Raw genomic sequence first — 19,458 nt, 5'->3', positions numbered from 1 at the left:
GTTATATAAACTTCAATGCATCTATTAAACAGTTTAATAGCTTCAGAAATAGATTACCATTGTGTTAAGACAGAAACATCTTGGAATTGGCTCGAGGCATTTGCAATAATGGCACGATGTTCTTTTGGCAGAATGCAAACAAGTTTAAAAGATAAATTGTCATTGATAAGTGTAATTTAATTCAATTACTTTGCCCAAGAGAGCGAGAAGCTTTTAACCTTAATTTACGGAATATACATCAGATTCAATTGTCAAATGCTTTCAGATTTACATGTTTACCTTACAATAACAATTAGTGAAACTATTTGTTACTTTGACCTGCATATTTAACAACATGATTTGATTATAATTCCAGTCTCGATTTAGCTCGATATTTAGAGTCCCTATCTTTTTTAACATTTCATGTAATTATTGATGAGATTAATTTCTTCCTCAGCTAATGGCAAGCTTTATCCTTTAGCTGAACCCTATTTATGAATGTTTAAACATGCGTAGATGTTTATTTGGCTGAAATCAAACACTCTACATATATTTCTGAAAGCTTTTTATTCAGTCACCGTTAAACTCAAACATCGCATAAAACTATAAAAAAGTGTATGTACCATACTTTATAAATTTTTATTCTGATTCTAAAACAAATACAATCACTAACTGCCCTACGTTTAACAATGCTAATTTGTAAGTATCATAATAGGTACCTAAAGATTTGGTGCTCAAAAATTTGAATGCAAAACTTTTTCCAGTTGTTAAGGAAACAAATTTTCCTGGCATTCAATAGCTTTGATATGCCAGATCAAATTTAACAGACTACTTAACCGGTAACGGTAACTAAACTCTTTTATGACTTGCTATAATTTTATACTGAGTTAGGGAAAATAGCCAGGAGAAAGAAACAAAAGACAATGGTGATCTACGATGAAATAATAAGTGACCCTGGCATGCAGCAACTTTGTTACGCCCGATCAAATTTAGTTGTCACTTTTGCCTCGCTTTAGTTCACTTTGAATACCATGACAACATAGATCAAGGTGTACTATCGAACCACAACCAAATCGCAACCTATTTGCAATCATTATCATAACAACATAACCGTAGCACAACAAGGAGAATCAATTTGATGTTTGCAGTGAAAGCTTCCTATGAATCATGATTCAATTGTTTCGATTGCACTTTTGAACTAGGATAATTTTACAATGCTACGACTATCGCCGGTATTCGGTAGCTTTGTCGAATCAAATTTAGTTATGTCACTCCAGCCGGTCGAGATTCCGCGCTCTGCACACGGCCCCAGGTCCCGTGCCAAGCCGACGCGGGCTCGCATCGCCAAACACTACACATTTATCTCCACTCCCGACGAATGACTTTTCCTGTCTGACAAACAGCTGCACCTTGTCTTTACCCTATCGCGCTTAAATATTAAATAATAAGCACACCTGGTTCTCTACATCAGAGACACACAATCGGATTGCCATTATAATAATCCATTATACTTATGTAAAATTTGTTCAATAATTGGTTCACAAGTAAAATCATGGTATAATGGTAAGGAGTCTTTCCACGCAAGTCGTCTGTTTTGAGTTTTTTTCTAGTTAAAAATATCAGTACTAGTTATTGTCAAAATCTGTGAACTGCCGGCCAATATTTACTTGTAATTTAAGATTTAGGAGAAGCTTTTGGCAATGTAGGGAATGAAACATAAGAAGTACATTAAACAAGAATCCTGTGGCATTGAAGCAGCGTCCGAAACAGCAACAGCTGGAAATACCACTGCAATAAAAGCAAGAGGTTTACGAATAGCAAAATAAATCACGTCAATATTATTACATTATTTTGCAGTTTTGTTTTGACTCGAACCAATTTGCGAACGTGCGAACAAACGGGTGTAGCCGCTATTTTCGAGCTGGATACCGTCGACCTTGAGCCATCGTCGGACTCGTCAGTAATTCTTTTGAGATACATTCGGGATACGCTAAGTATTTCGTAATCGGTAAAAATAGACTTTCATATTTTATTGACATTACGACACGAGTTATAAGCGCGCGTCGACTCCGGTCAGGAATAGAACTGGAATGGGTGGCGCTGTATTTTGAAATCTGAACACCGTAGTATTCGTCAACAGCGTCGCGAGATTTATTCGAATTCTTCTGGCGTGCTTGTGCATGAAATACAGTGCCACTGGTCTTTTCGCTGATGTAACATTAAGCTCGTTATTTGGTCAGTGAACCTTGATTATTGATGTAAGTAATAGAATTTGTTGCTTTGAACGTTTGTCTTAAAACGTGGATGAATCACGGACTCGAAATAGCTCTAGTTATGTATGACGTCTACAAGTAGATGCTCGATTTGATTTGCGTTTGATTCGATACACGAAGTTAATGTGGTATATCTTACAAGATCAATGAGAGCCTGTCTGAGAGTACCTCTTACTTCCGTCCAGGGGATAATGAAATTACTGGCAATGAAAGAGGGAGAAACAACGACGGAAAAAAACAAAGTTAAAAATTGTTAAATGATATTATAACGGATAACTCACGTCTTAAACCGAGTTTAGCTCGACATGTTTCGGGCTATTTCGTAGCCCTTCCTCTCAGTAGGGTGTGCGTGTTGCGTGCTCCTGAGAGGAAGGGCTACGAAATAGCCCGAAACATGTCGAGCTAAACTCGGTTTATGACGTGAGTTATACGTTATGATATCATTTAATATGAGTGAGTCTCACGGTAGTTTCATGTTCAAAATTAAAAATTGTTAAAATAAATTGCTAATTTTGATTTATTCACAAGTGAGATCGAAGATGATTTTCATGATGCTGTCATTAACTATGTCTGTTCTAATGCCCTTTTGGTACCGTTATCTGAAAAATCTTGTTTTTTTTTTCGAATATATTTTGGCAGACCAGACTTCAAAATTGGTCCAATGTTAACCCACGAAAACGTAGATAAAAGACAAATATATAGCAAACTTAAAATTTTATACTTAAATAGGGGCAGGTTTTAAAATAAAGATGTTTTACAAGCAGAAAGGACAAGTCGTGTCGTATTTAAGAATATATAGAAGTCTCTGATTAATAGACCAAAGATTACGTACAGAAACTAATGCCAATTTATATTATTCATACATAAGAACAACATCCTACAAGTTCAAGTAAATCGTAAATCATTTCCTATCAAAACAACTTAATTCGTTATGCGTCGAGTTCATGATTTAATAGCTCTAGAAACTTGCTACACAATATCCCATGTACGAGTACGCAGATGAACCAAAGTTTTATAATTACCGCCTACAAATTTAGTTTATTTGGATAACTTTTTGTATCTTCTTACTAGTTTTGGTGCCATTCAAGATGTTTTGTATGTTTAATTATACCCTGTCGGTCAATGAGTAATGTCCGTGGGAGATCAAGAATATTTCTTAGAATTGAGTCAGTCAATTAGTAGTTATGTTTTTCTCATGCATACAAACACTTCAATGTTTATTTGCGATGAATTTTGTAATACCGCTCCGATAACTTCAATCTATTCCAAACTAAGGAAAATAACCAGAGGGGGAAATGTTTTTATTTTTGAAATGGTATTTTATTAGTTCGTCCGCGACATTAATATATATACATATACTCATTGCAAAATTACGACTTTCAGTCTCTAAGTTAAGCCGCAGACGGCCAAAACACAGGGCGAAACTAGTTATAAGGGTTTCTTGTTAGAACTACGGCACCCTAACATTTCCATTTAGCATGGCGGTTACCGTAATTTATTCTGCAAAAACTATATGAAGTACTTATTTGGAATAGAAATGACTTAAAAATTAAAAATAAAAAAGCAACAGAGTTCAACATGTAATATTAACATCATCTATCATATCCAGGATGATTAATATCTTCAATGGAGTAACATTGGTTGGATTAAAATTTTAAAACAAATACAGATTCGCTAATCGGATTTATGTAACAAAACTGATCTGTCTTCTTTACACTTCTTATAGGTATTATGCAAATTTAACCAACTGTGCATCTAGTGAAAGATTTTTAGTTCTGATCAAATAGGATAGCTCCTTATCCTGTAACTTTGCCAAAGCCTTCCACCTTACTGTTTCTTTTTTTTCTACCATTAAATTGTAATCAAACATGTAACGGATAGCACCGCTAGTAACTAGCATTACCTTTGAAGGACATCCATCGAAAACCTTTCCGGTTAGCTTATTGCTGTTAATTTTCACTTAGCTAATGCATTCTTCTCTTTCTCTCCAGGACCTGTCGTACAAGGATAAGCACTGGCACGAGGCTTGCTTCCTCTGCGCCAAGTGCCGCGTCTCGCTCGTGGACAAGCAGTTCGGCTCCAAGCTCGACAAGATCTACTGTGGAAACTGCTATGACGCTCAGTTCGCCAGCCGGTGCGATGGCTGCGGCGAGGTGTTCCGTGCTGGTGAGTACTAAATACCCTTTAAAAATACCAGAATCCGTACCATATAAGTAGTTGGAAATTCGAAATGTTCTCGTCGTCTTACCTGGGTTTTCCAGCGGAGTTTCGGTTGTGAGGAAAAGGGTGAGCCCTAGAGTAGGTCCCTGGGGCATGCTAGCAACAAATTAATAAAAGCATGTACGGAAAAGCGTGTATGAATTTCGGGTGCTTTGAATGTCAAATTTAAAAAAAACATATGCAGTTTCAAACTATTACTGTTGATGCTAGGAGAGTAATCTCAAAAAACGAAAAGCAGCACTTTTGAAATGATAAATATTTAAAGATAACTGTGCTTTAATTTAAAAAAAGTAGTTAATGATCGCTTGTAGCCATATAAGAATTCCTAGGCAAAATGAAACTTTTCTCGTACATCCGCGTCAAGATCGCGTACCGATACGCCATATAAGGCCTGCCAGTAACGGCTACTCAACAAGGCGTTAAAGCCGGCCATTCAGAGAACCAGCCAATGCCAATGCCGCAGCCTCGACCGTTTTACTTTTAAATCCCTCTTTATGGTAAGCTGAATGCGGTCCGATTTTGATTAATTTTAGTGAGTCATATTTTACTGTTTTGTTAAAGTTGATTCGTGTCACGGTGACTGCGTTTTTCGGGGATGCATTTTTGAACCAATTTTTTTTTTCGACTGGAAGGAAAACGAGCAAGTGGCTCTCCTGATGGTAAGAGATCACCACCGCCCATAAACATCTGCAACTAGTATTGCAGATGCGTTGCCAACCTAGCGGCCTAAGATGGGATACCTCAAGTGCCAGTAATTTCACCGGCTGTCTTACTCTCCACGCCGAAACACAACAGTGCAAGCACTGCTACTTCACGGCAGGATTAGCGAGCAAGATGGTGGTTGGTAGCAATCTGGGCGGACCTTGCACAAGGTCCTGCCACCTGCAAATTTAAAAAACCAATTTTCGAAAAGTAATATTTTTTTTTTACATATATATAATACAAGAATTTTATTTATAGAATAGTATAAAAGGTAGATTAGGTACAATAAAATAGTAATTATTTATTTAGTATCTTTAGCTTTCTGGAATAGCATTTAAATATTTGATGAAAAAGCCGGTTGAAAATAGATGGACATATAGCCGCTCAAGCAGACCCGAGCTCCCTAAAACTTTCCGAATCCATGTGTGAAATTTGATACCAGCTTTACAATACAGGTTTCCTTATGATGTTTTTGTAAATTTGAAATGTAACTTCGCACATGACATTTTCGAAAAACTCAGAGATGCCAGTCCGGATTTGAACCCACTGTCCTCTGCATGAGAGGCCATAGGTCAAACCACTAGGTTACAACGGCTTAATAAAGTAAATACACACAAACATCACGCCTGTATTCCCAAATGGGGTAGGCAGAGCACACGAAACGTTACCGCTTCAGAGCCACTTTTAGCAATTTTAGGTTTAAAGTTTAGTTAAGTGTAGTTAGTAAAGTACAGAATACGATTATTCAAATAAAGTCTATTCTATTTTGATTTTGTTTTGTGTCCCATAAGCTTAATTAAAAGTAGTACTAGTAATTATCCTAATTCCTATTCCAGCACTGAGAGTTAATTAAGAGAACTAGCTAGCAACCGCAATTGCTAATTGAAACGCACTAACATCAAAACAACTGTAAATCAACTCGCAAACGAAGTCAAAAACAATCGCAATCGTGATCGTAAATCGTGAGCGAAACGGGCAATGAGCAAATGAGCAATGACCAAATGAGCGGGCGCTTTGGACCCATTAGTCGCTTACACGGCTTCTCTAATTGGAAATAGATACTGATGGGATTGGAATTGTTTTTCTATGTGGTAAATACGTGTATATATATACAAGTCGTCTCATCGCTATGAACATGAAGGGATATTAGTACCTTATATATTGACGTCATCCCAGCCTATCCGCTGCTGGGCAATGGAGAGAGCTCTGGCCATAGTTCCCACGCGGATATTAACATTGTAGATACGATATTTTGCTTTTACTTGTTTTTTTGTTCGACTGGGTGGTAAACGAGCAAGTGGGTCTCCTGATGGTAGGAGAACACCACCGCCCATAAACATCTGCAACACCAGGGGTATTGCAGATGCGTTGCCAACCTAGAGGCCTAAGATGGGATACCTCAAGTGCCAGTAATTTCACCGGATGTCTTACTCTCCACGCCGAAACAGCCGGGCAGGCACTGCTGCTTCACGGCAGGATTAGTCAGCAAGATGGTGGTAGCAATCCGGGCGGACCTTGCACAAGGTCCTACCACCTGTAACCTGTTGAGGTAACTGTTCTTTATTTTTGTGGTATTGTGATATTAATTGACATCATCATCAACATCCCAGCCTATATACGTCCCACTGCTGGGTACAGGCCTCCTCTCAGAATGAGAGGGCTTGGGCCGTAGTTCCCACGCGGGCCCAGTGCGGATTGGGAACTTCACACACACCATTGAATTGCTTCGCAGGGTTGTGCAGGTTTCCTCACGATGTTTTCCTTCATCGTAAAGCTTTTGGTAAATTTAAAAAGCAATTTCGCACATGAATTTCTAAAAATTCAGAGGTGCGCGCCGGGGTTTTATCCCACGATCCTCTGCTTGAGAGGCCATAAGGCCATAGGCTATTACTTATTCTGTGCCATAGGTCAAACCACTCGGCCACCACGGCTTCACGGATTAATTGACATAGTAGTTAGAAATGAAGCAAATTCGGGAATATAATATTTTGCACGCTCATTAGAGCAGAGTACCTATGGTAGAATGCAATTATATCTATATAAAATCTCATGTTACCCATATTCCGCAAATAAATCATTTCATTTAATTTCAATGGAAGACTACCAAATCTTATGCTTCATGCAAGTGAAACTGTGTGTAAAAATAGTAATATACTCGTTATTTTTTGTCTGTATTTTGTTTTATACAGATGGTTTCTAGACTTATATTCGTAAACCACTGACAGGACTTCCTAAGCTGACATGAGATCATAAACCCATCAATCAACGAAGCCAATTAAAGTTTTTATCCACCAAATTAGCCCCGACACTTATTTTTTACAATAAAACAAATCTGATTACAAAGCTTCATTAATAACAAAGCACAAATTTAACTTTGCAGCTGAAGATGTCGCTGCTAGTAAGCTTGAAGGCGAAGTTAACGTGTATTTACTTTAGTTCCAAATTTTGACACTGGCACTAATAAATGTTATGACACATAACAAAGTTTTACGTGCGGCTAGCGGTGTCGCTGCCATCAAACCGAAATAGCAAATTAGTAGGTGTTTGTTGTGGTTTTAAATTTCGTCACAGGCGCAGGGAAAATTGTAATGAAACATTTTTTTTCCATGCTGTAGGCACAAGTTTTACCGGCAGCATATTTTTTTTGGTAACTTTATCAATCGTCTATAGTTCAGATGATGTCACTTGTTCGGGTTCAACTGGCAGCCATGTTGAATCACATCTCTGTTGACCTCGTGTGGCTTTTTTATCGAGTTAATTGAAAATCTGTAGCGATCTGTTCTATTGAAATACAAGTGACCTTATTAGGGTACCGTTTTTGAAATCACATTATGAAATTAACATTCTAAAATGGTAAAAATATTCAATATTTAGACATATTGCTACAAAGCTTTAGTAAAACATTTTTTTTTACTAGTAGTTGTAAATATTCATAAGAGCTGTAATCTTGTACCACTTCAAATAGTAGTTTTCATCAATCTACGTACTTGCATGTTACACATACAAAACATTATAAAACATTACGGAAATAGGTCACATTGAAGCGAATATATATATCCCGTTTAATCATCTCTATCCCGTGGGAAATTCGATTAATCCGTGCTTATTCCTTGTTAACATCATAATGGTAACCTTTATTTAAAAAAAAAAACAGCCATCTAGGACCAATGGTTTCGGCTGAGACAGCCATTCAATCAATCAGAGCTTTTCTTTTTAAATGCGTAAACTTTAGATGCGCGCCTTCGTAAGTGAATAGATCTCTACCCATAGGTTAAATAGGTTATAACATCGTTGTTTTTGCAAACCATGAGCCCAATGCTTCAATGGCTCCCACGCCGATGATCAAACCTCGCGGAAGCAAAGCTGACTCACATAATTACTTCGATTATTGTAATTTTTACGCCGAAGTTTAAGGAGGACGCGCCGTTCTACTGCAACGGTCGTAGCTAACGGTTATAAGGATGATTGAGAAATAAATAACTTAGAATTCGAACGTTGGCAGCTTTGCTGGCTGGCTAGAAAGGTAGCGAAAAAAAAAACAAGCTAGTGGCCAGTATTTTTTGATGTCGAGTTCCGTTGTTGAAAAGGAAAAAAAGGTTCGAAAAGGTATTTGTATTTGTATGGTTTTGTTTCACCATCCATTTTTTAATTTTATCTGACGGATAAATGTGATGCTGTCTGTTTGTTTTGTTCGAATAGACGGAGACGGCGTCACATTTATTTGTCAAATAAAATTAATCAATTGGATGGTGAAATAGCCCCTTAGAGTCAAGCATTCAAGCAGGCATTTTGATAACAGGATGAGTGCCTACTATAAGTATGTAGAGGGCAAATCACATCAGTAGCTGTATGTCTAACACCCTAGCGCTGGCCTGCCTTCACCATTTCTTTCCACCTTCACCTTACGTCGTGTGACAGAAAGAAGTGGTAAAGACTATTATGATTCTGAGTGCGATAGTCAATAAGTCCTTTAGTCGCCTTTTATGGCACCCACGGGAAGAGATGAATCCGTCCTATTCTAAATCCAGCCATTTGGCTTCAGGAAATATTCTTAACAAATCTTAGTTTTCGTTGAACAATCGTAGGTTACCGCTAAAAAAAGTTTTACGTAATATATGGCTATTATTTATTTATTAGCTCATCTTTATTATATACGTCCTACCGCTGGGCACAGGCCTCTTCTAAGAATGAGAAGGCTTGGCCCGTAATTTCCTAGTGGTGGGCCCAGTGAGGAATGGAACTTAACTATGGTTATAGTACCTAATGATACGTCAAATACAAATAGTACAGGTAACTTTAAAGGCGTTTAGTCTAATCAGCCTTCAAATAAACACGATACAAAATGTCATCATAAACATGAAACTGTTTATGTCCATTACTATTTGTCAAAGTGTCACTAATACTGCGTTGACTCATCACGTGGGCGCAAAGGTTGTATAATCTAGTATAATCTTCTATAATACCATAAATTACTAATAACATGCCGGATGTGAATCGACCTTGAGATTGGGTCCTAATACGTCATAATAGTAGAACTAGGTTAGGAGTTGTAAATTACTAAAGTTTTTCAGTTGATAGAGATCAACAGTTCGAATTAGTTGTTTAAGTTTTGTCGTAAAGATGTGTTAGATAGATAGGCTGTTGAGGTTGTTGATTTGTTGAATTTTAAATCGTTTCTGCTAACGGAGTTTCGAATATTATTATTAGAAAATTAAATATATTTTATTCGCAAATACATTCGCTGAACTAATCTATAAATCATATTGTACGCTCTTCCCCTCATTAGCATACAAAAACAAAATCCGATGTTCACTTTAAAACAAACGCGTGGGCAAACCAATATACCAGAAAGCCGAAACATCCTTAAAACACAAGTTCTTCCTTACCACTGGAACCATAGAGTTTAATAATGAATCCGTATTTCTTTTACCAACCGCAAAGCATTACAAACTTAACTTTGTCATCCAAAGTGGCGCTACTGTCTAACAATAAACGTCAACTTCAATATAAACAAAGTATTTCCCAATTTCGCGGCCGGCAATATTATTTTTGTCAAGTTTCAACTATGCCATAGACCACGTGTCCTGTTTTAAACAATTTAAATTATTCATTATGTTTAAGATTAAATCAACGGTGATGAATGGATCGTCTTCGTGTAATAATAGCGCTAATATTGTCACATTATTCATGATTTCTGTTTCCAATGGCCCATGTTTTGATTGCGTGATTATATTAATATTTAAAATCATAACTTTTTAATAAAAAAAAATAATGTAACTTTTTGTCGATAATACATACTTTATTATTGCAATATATAAATATTTAACCTAAGTACACAAAAGAAGACAATCCGTCTAAGAAAGCTGTTATCCATTTATACAATCAATAGGCTAAATTAGAGTTAAGTTAAGGTACGTTAAAGAACCCGTGCGACGCAACTCACACACTCACCTTTGAAAAAGATCTTCCGAAAACATCGACAACTTTGACAAACTTTTTTTTCCTGGGGCCTCCAGACACCTAAATCCGGCCCTGTCTGTTTACCGCAGTTGCTACCATGTGCAGCGAGCTTTAGCAAATAAAGGTGCGACGACACTGACCCGAATCCCAAGTGCATCGCTGCCATTAATTCCGCCCATCTGTCTAAGCACCGATGTAACGACACCTTTTAAGATAAGGTAATATCACTTTAGACAAATCTCTTTGATATCAAACAGTATATCTTAATGATTTTCATCAAGGCAAATGATGTAATGATATATTATGTCTGTATTTTTATTCAGTATAGATCAGAGAGTCATTTGCAAAAATAGAAACGGAGTAATCTTAGCTAATATTATCATATGCAAAATCGTGTCTGTTTTTGTCTTCTTTCATACCTAGTTAAATTTTATTTAAAAAAAAACCTTGTAGTGAAAAGTTTTTCTAATTACAAAATTTAAACTCTGGCAAGTTGTATAGATTACCAACCTCTTGTCTTTATTTATTTTTTAATCCCGCAACAACTGACCAATCTTCCGAACTTATCATGTAGGGCCGATGATAGGTACAGTAAACGTCATAAATAAGTGACCATTTCTGTACCTTGTCGCTTTCAGTCGTTACACAATTTCGTATGGCTTTTCAAACATGACGTTAAAGTGACAAGGTACAAAAGTGATCACTTATTTATGACGTTGACGGTACAATGTAAAAAATCAGCAATGCATTAACATTCGATTGGAAGTGGTACTTTAACCAACGCCCTATTACTTGCTTATGAGGAGACCACTTTAATAATTTAAACATTCCATTTCAAATGTATATACAATTTTGGTATTGTATTGTAAGGACAGAATCACACTAACGCAACAGTACATGCGCGCGCACACACATGCACACACACACACACACACACGCACGCACGCACGCACGCACGCACGCACGCACGCACGCACACACACACACACACACACATTTAGTAAGTTACTGTAGGTTAAGTATAGGTAAGCTACCGTAATCTTCAGTACCTAAGTTGTAATCTTTAGATTTCATTAAGTTCACAAATACCTATCCTAAGGGAATTTAATTATAATGTACTATCTTTGGAGGAGCGGGATTACCTGACACAGGTATTTTATTCCTACTAGGCAGTCCATCCACCATTTTGCTCGCTAATCCTGCCGTGAAACAGCAGTGCTTGCACTGTTGTGTTTCGGCGTGGAGAGTAAGACAGCCGGTGAAATTACTGGCACTTGAGATATCCCATCTTAGGCCTCTTGGTTGGCAACGCATCTGCAATCCCCCTGGTGTTGCAGGTGTCTATGGGCGGTGGTGATCTCTTATCATCAGGAGACCCACTTGCTCGTTTGCCATCCAGTTGAATAAAAAAAAAAGTCTCAACCTTCGTATGTCAAGCATCCTATTTGTTGAAGCAAATAAATTTCATTATGTATTATTATTTATTTTTATTATATAACTAGGTATATTCAAAGTATAAACACAAAAAGTTTCAACTTAGATGAGATAATGCTCTAAAATAAACATACATATTTTTAAAATGAACGCAGCGTGAGTTATAGGCGCGCCCCAAACGATGTCGTTACATTACGATCATCGTTTTTAAAATTAAGCGTTGACAATTCATCATTCAGCCGAGTCACGTCTACATTTACTGCATGGCGTTTTGTTTACATTAATCTGGCAGTTTTTTTTTATTTTAGAACATTTACCCCCTGTTCCAACACGCATTGACAAATTCTATTCTATGTTTAAAACTTTAAACGTGGTTTGCATGCGTAAGTGCACAAGCCGTTATCAGTTGGTTATCGGCTGAACGTGTTCAACTCCTTTGCCTCGTTAAAAAAATGTACCATGACTTAATACACTGACTCGTGTAAGTATTGTTGAAAAATGTTAATATGCCCATGCGGCAGCTATTGCTGTAACTACAGCCGAAGTTTACTACGTAGGTACTTACAGCTTATATATAAGTTAGCTAAACCTGTCATTTTTGCGCGTATCCTTTCGTTACCATCAAAAAGTGTCAGGTAAATTTCTTCCACGCAATACCCATAAGCATCCAGTAAGTGTCCCGACATCCAGCATGATTGGAAATGAATTGTATCCTCATTAAAAACGTCTATGAAGACGTGCTAAACCACAGTGGTATCGCCTCGATCTACAGCCTACGTCGTGCCTACGCCTCCCTCCGTCCGTTGAGCATTCAGTACCGCACAGACAGCCGCGAAGCCTACACGCGCGTAAAAAAAAACATTGGCGCGCTTTTCATTTAAAAAAAAAACAAACGTCACTTATTCCCGCGCTTTTATTTTTTAAAAGGACTGACAGTTCGGATACAATGTCGGCCGATGTGTTGAGTGAAGATCTTAAATCCCGTCTGCATTTGACGACGAAAACTGTAGGACAGGATAGGATAAGAAGGGCAAGGGAGAATAATGAGGATGTCGCCATATTGTCTATGTTTTTGCCAAATGCAACAGCTGAGAGGGAGAACAAGAAGTTTTGTTGTGCGTTGAGAGAGCAGTGCCAGCTTGGAGATCCGAGGAAAACAATTGCAGGTGTTGTTTTAGTACTAAGTTTGATAATAAGTTGGACAATGGGTTTTGTGACGGCGAAAGCAACTATGTACCATGTTTATAATCACGACTTAGATGCTAGGAAACCTGGCTATAGAATTAAATAGTCATTACCTACTGTAGATAATGACACAGCTGTCAATATTCAAAAATTACTCCACACTTTTTTTAACGCAACTTCTTTACTGAATGAAATTGTTTTTGAAGTTGCACTTCCGAAGAAAACTATCGCTGTTAAATTAAACATCACAATACAATGGTAGGTACCACTAAATTAACATTATTAATAATGCCTCTAATTCCCCTCTTAATTTATTAACTCACGAATACAATATTCTTACGAGTAAATTTAAAAACAGAAACCTTTTTACCCTTGACGTGACATGTACGGTTCAAAAAAAGATTCACAAATAATCACAAACAAAGTTATATCAACTTGAAGCACATAAAAAATAAAAACAACTGAAGACTTGACTGATTACCCACACTTGCAAAAACTCCGGCCATGTAATTGCACCGGCATTATAAACGACCGCACACGTCATTCGTACCAAATAAATATTTACTCATTCAATCTTCTATTCGTCCTTTGAATTTTCGGCCGATCCTTTCCAGCCTGTACAGACGTTTTGTTTTTAAATTAAACCCGTCTATAGCGTTTGAATTTAGTGTTAACTTTCACCGTTAAAAGTAGCCGAATCGTTTGACAAAACAACTTTATTGTAGAAAGTTTTCTTGGTTTTATAGCCTTTGATCTTTTTAATGACTTTGTTACGAACGAGCTTCTAATAGATAGGTTTGTTTGTATAATGCAACCTTCTGATTTACGATCCCTATGTTAGTCTTATCTTAATTTATTTCTAATAGAATATTATGTGTTTATTGCGAAATGCATTTTCTACGTATAATAAGAAAATACTAAATCAGTTATAAAGATCATTTCAAAAATTTTTTAAATCTAAATTTCTATAGACAATCTAAGTTTAAAAAAAATAGGAATGGCTATTTAAGAAAAAGATTTAAATAAAAAAAACATTCGTATTTCGAATGTAAGTACTGGCAGACAGTAAATGACGAGTAAATTTACATTAGTCACCCGTTAATTTTAAGCCAGGCCATTAATTCATACACTCGTAATTGAATGAGCGTCTATCTTTTCATTCAATTAATCTTGTCATTCAACTAAGGCCGTGTTTAATTCAATCATTAGTATAACAAACACATAAGCTTGTTTTACTGACCAAATGTTTTTAGACAATGTGACTGGATATTTAAATAACTTGCTTAAAATACACCACTTTAATCTCATTGTTAATTTTAAGAGCTAGCTCGTGAAAGAACTCGGAATCTTTGAGTATGTGGACAAAAGACTACTGTTTTTAAATAATAATAGTCTTTAAAAACAGTAGTTATTAAAATCAGCCTCAATTGATCACGGATTGCCAATAAACAATATGAATACGTTTGTCAAGCGAACAATGTTACTTAAGTATGTTTACTAAAATCATGCACATTTTATTTCGTAAGGTCGGGGTACTTTAGCCCAGTGGAGGGTTACTCTGGCCTTTATTTAAACTACGTGTAGAAGAGCCTAGTAAAAAAGTAAAAACGTGGGCGGTCGCTAAGACGTCAAAGTTGCCCTTTAGAGCCAAAGTACCTTGTTGTACTCAAGGCCCAAACATCGCGGGCTTTTTTTAAACGTGTAAATTTTATTTTTACAAAATGAATATACGCAGATATACCTAGCTAGCTCAAAAACTAAAAGTGCAAAAATTACAAAAAAATACAAACTAGCAACATTTTGGTATAAGCAGCGAGTGTATTGATGAAAATGACCTCTTGTATGTAGTAGTGCACAGAATTAATATGGAACTTAAGTCATTTTTCGAATATGGATGGCCGGTAATACGAGCATAAAATTAAAATACAGATCGTCCTCGTCAATCTGAACAACATTTGTTCAGGGACTTTTAAAAATAATGGAGTCTTTGAATTTTCCTTTTTTCATACAAATAAATACTGTTATCAATGTACGCCATCCTAGAACACAACAGACGCCGCCTGTCACGCTACAAACATCAAGCATTTCGCTTTACATTGCCTCTTCGAATAAACTTAAAAGTGTAATAAAAATTAAAAAAATAATTATTTTTAAAAGTCGCCTAACTAATGTTGTTCAGGTTGAGGAGCATGATCTATGTTTTAATTATTTGCTCATATTACAGGCCACACCCGATATACGGACATGATACTACTACATACATCCAAAAGACATTTACTTAAGTTTTTCACCTAAAGTGCAAACGTAACACACACCACGGACGGTATTAAAGAGTCTCAAATTCTAATTTCTTAATAGAAATTGTCGGTTCTAAACGATTTAAGTCTCAATAAATATCTTTAGAATATGAAACGTTACAATACTTACAATTTAAGAATTATAAATACTTTTTTTAGGAACATTTAGCTGACATCATCCTGTCAAGTCAAATTAAGTCTTACTCCCACATGTTAAAACTCAATTCCACACCGCAGATTCCACTATTTATTTTTCAAACTGGCCAGTAATTACATGTCAATAGGAAAAGCAAATACCACTAGCGCCAATCACTAACAAAGCTTAACTCCGTTCCAAATTAGCCTTTGTGTCAATAAGCATACAGTTCACGGTAATATTGTGAATTCAGTGGAAAATTCGAAATGGTTTTACGTAATTTAAAGTAAATGTTAAACGTACAAACTAACATGGACATGTTAGATTTGCGGCCTTAACCTAGTTGATTTTTGGAACAAATTTTTGAATACTAAATTATGAATACTTATTTCTTTATTAAACATAACTTTCTAATAATAACTTAAAATGATTTAAATTAAAAAAAAGAACTATTACTTGATAAAGAACGGAATTTAGTGTTACCACACATTTTATTACGTTTAAGTTTTGGAAGAATTATTAAATCAAATGTAGTAACGCAATCAACTGTACAATTTAACAGTACGTCTATAAGTTTTTACTAAAAAAATATTTTTAATACAAAATTTTCTGTTTTCTTTGTATTGTCATCCAAATTACAACATGTGTGTATACCACCAAATTTCAAGACAATCCGATCACTGAAAGGTTGTCAAAATTAACTTGCAAGCTGTGACCCAACAACAACAACAAAAGCTTGTAACAAAAATTTTACCCGAAAGGAAACATCAAAAAAAAGTTAAGTACATAATATAGTACAGCAAAAGAATCCAAAAGTTTTGAGTCTTACTAATTTATTCCAGTTGCATCCCTCAATCGATCCTATTCTTTTATGCGATCTATACACAATATTGGCAAAGGGACAGCTATATTAGATCCAACCGAAACAACCTGCGAGGGACCCATAACTCGATTTAATTATTTAAAAAAAAACTTTGATTTGAACTTTTGACATAAAGTGTTCTTTTTCCAAAAGTCATTTATTTCGAATTACCTGGTTTAACGTGGGTTTAACCACGCAACCCTCGCGCTCGCTATTAGATTTATAAAACTACGTACGTACATATACATATATATATACATAAGTAATTGATGCAGATTGGACCCCTCCCAATCTGCTCGCTGCTGAGGCTGCTCTGATTGTAATCCAGTTTGTCTACCCCTCCTGCATTTTCCTATTGCTTTACAACAGTCCGAACAAAGAATATTATATTAGACAGAGTGCTACCTACTTTCTTAGCAGTCAATTGTTGTCTGAGAGAAAAATCTTTATACGTGATAATGTCGTTTAAAAATTAAGATCCTTACTGATTGACTAGCTACCTCATCATCGTCCAGCCCGAAACCTTGGACCGAACTTAAATTTTGCATTCCCTTTTGGACGTAGATAGATAGGACAGATTCTGCGTAAATTTCCACGGGATAGGGAACAAATTTTGAAACTAAGGCACGGCCACGGACATAATCTAAACCTAGACAAAGCTTTTCTATAAAGAAACTCAAATACGCAAGATATTTTTTCTCTTACTGTAATTACGAATGTTAACATGGAACAACAAACGCCTACACAAAAGAATTAAATTAAACCCACACAATTTTATCAAAAGATGTTTGGTCAAAGTTCTTTTCATAGATTAGATAATACCCTTTCAAAGGCCAAATAAGGCCACAAACCTTTTTTTAGGCAAAGCTATTGATCCAAAGTATACGAACACATAAAACGCTAGTCGTAAAGATCTGAGGGACTTTTAATAGATTTAATGACCCTACTGGCCAGACATATCCGAGTCGACGACGTAGCCATAAATATAATTAATATACTTACATCACGTCATGTCTATACTTTACGAAGAAATATGAATTGTAGCTTTTACCCGCTGATTCGTCTACTTGCCGCAAAACTTTCTTCTTTCCTCGTTGAAAAATAAGTTTTTGGTAATACAAGCTTTTTTGCTGACTGTACTTTTTGACAACTTTACTTGCATTGTCACCCAAACCATATTTGCATACCAAATTTCAAGTCAGTGCTATTACCCGTTGAAGAGTTCAGTTTCCGTCCTGCGAAGACGATCCTGGCCAATCTACCAGGATGTCACTACCAGATTATTGTATTGTCACGCAATATGCCAAATTTCAAGTCAATCCGACTACTGTAAGTTGGTCGAATTTAACTTGCAAGATTTGATTACAGACAGACAGACAAACAGACAACGGGACAGGTGAAACTAAATAAAAGCTTGTAAAAAGTACTTACCATAAATATTTTTAAAATCTGTAGTCATACCGGAGATTATTCCACAGATACTAACAACTACATGTAAACAAGTAAAGTTTACATCTTTATTATCTTCTTATTAGTTTAGATATATTATTTATTATTATTGTTAGTATATAGCAATGAATAGACACACGTAATCAGAACTTTAACAAACAAAGACTTTGATGAAAAGAAAAACTATTTTATGTTCACCGTTTTATATTGATATATCGGAATGATACTTAAATAAACATGAGATTAGATATGCAAATCCTTAAATAGATTCATGTAACAAATTTATAAATCAACGAAAGCTAGTATGAATTAAAATTATAAACTTAATACGAAAAACCACGTTGTTGTCACGTTCAGAAATGCAACTAAAAACAGAATGCCACCATAATCATAAACACCGACGTTGTGTTAAACAGCTCGGAAGTGCTTACAAATCCGTGTAATATCCGCTTAAGACCGTCTTGGCTGTTGGCGCCGTGTGCCGCTACATTACCTTCGCCTTATAAAAAAAAAGCTTTTATGGCACGTCTCTTAAAGTGTTCTCTTATTTCAAATGGCGTTGTATTTATAATAAAAAAGTACCTAAATTGAAATATTTAATAACTTTTTCGAACCAAATTATGTTTTTGGCTAAAATACGGCTCTACATACATGGCGTAAGTAAAAGTCATACGAGTGTTTTTTGTTACACTATTACCATGTATTAGTGTTACCATGTAAGAACATACATTTCAACATTAAAATTCAGTTTTGGTAAGTAATAAAAACCCGTTAAATATTGATTTCCTTCAACTCTGCCCTTCCCACTTCATTATGAGGATATAAATACAAACAAATTGGCGGTCATTACTTTTTAAAAAAGACAGTTGTTTTGCCGTATTAAGGTATTAACATGAATTTTATAGCGTGATAATTACGTAATTTATTCAATAAATGCTGTCCCGAGTTAATTACACAAGTGGCTATCATTACAACTCGATTGACGCAAATTCACGGGCTTCATTCATGTTGATTAATTATACAAGTACTCGTATGACAGATTAATAAATCATGAGAGAAACACAGTTCGTTGTAGAACCTTTCCCGTATATCATTATTACATTCTCAAGTAAAACAGAGTAAAGGACCCCCTATTATCTAAAAACTTATTGTTCTATAGTTTTGATAATCATAGGAGTAAGAAATGTGAGCCCTTCTTTGCAGATTATTTTTAAATGAATTTTGAATCAAATTTTTGATAGAGCCCAGTGGGTTGAGTAAGTTAAGTAACATTATAAATACTACATTTCTAGAAAAATAAAAATTCATGTCATGGTCTACAAACGTCCTCCTGCAGAGCACAGGCTACCTCTTAGAATGAGAGGACATGGCCCGTAGTTCCCACGCGGATCCTGTGCGGATCGGGAACATATCAAAATAAAAATTAAGAAAAAATAATAATGTAGAACATCAAAACTTTCA

At 35.9% G+C, this 19,458-nt stretch overlaps 1 protein-coding gene across 4 annotated transcripts in view; it reads left to right on the top strand.

Annotated features, from left to right (window-relative positions):
- Lmpt (four and a half LIM domains protein limpet) overlaps positions 1-19,458 on the top strand; it is a 241,741-nt gene that overhangs the window by 209,494 nt on the left and 12,789 nt on the right. For 3 of the 4 annotated variants that reach the window (XM_074095660.1, XM_074095659.1, XM_074095661.1), the window contains one exon: positions 4,244-4,418. In XM_074095660.1, the coding sequence (XP_073951761.1) occupies positions 4,244-4,418 (175 nt within the window). Of the gene's footprint in view, positions 1-4,243; positions 4,419-12,879; positions 13,235-19,458 lie in introns of those variants that run through there. The other variant, XM_074095662.1, reaches the window with a different exon arrangement.

Source organism: Choristoneura fumiferana, chromosome 12 (assembly GCF_025370935.1).
Source record: "Choristoneura fumiferana chromosome 12, NRCan_CFum_1, whole genome shotgun sequence".
Taxonomy (NCBI): Eukaryota; Metazoa; Arthropoda; class Insecta; order Lepidoptera; family Tortricidae; genus Choristoneura; species Choristoneura fumiferana.
This window is presented reverse-complemented; position numbering and strand designations above follow the sequence as displayed.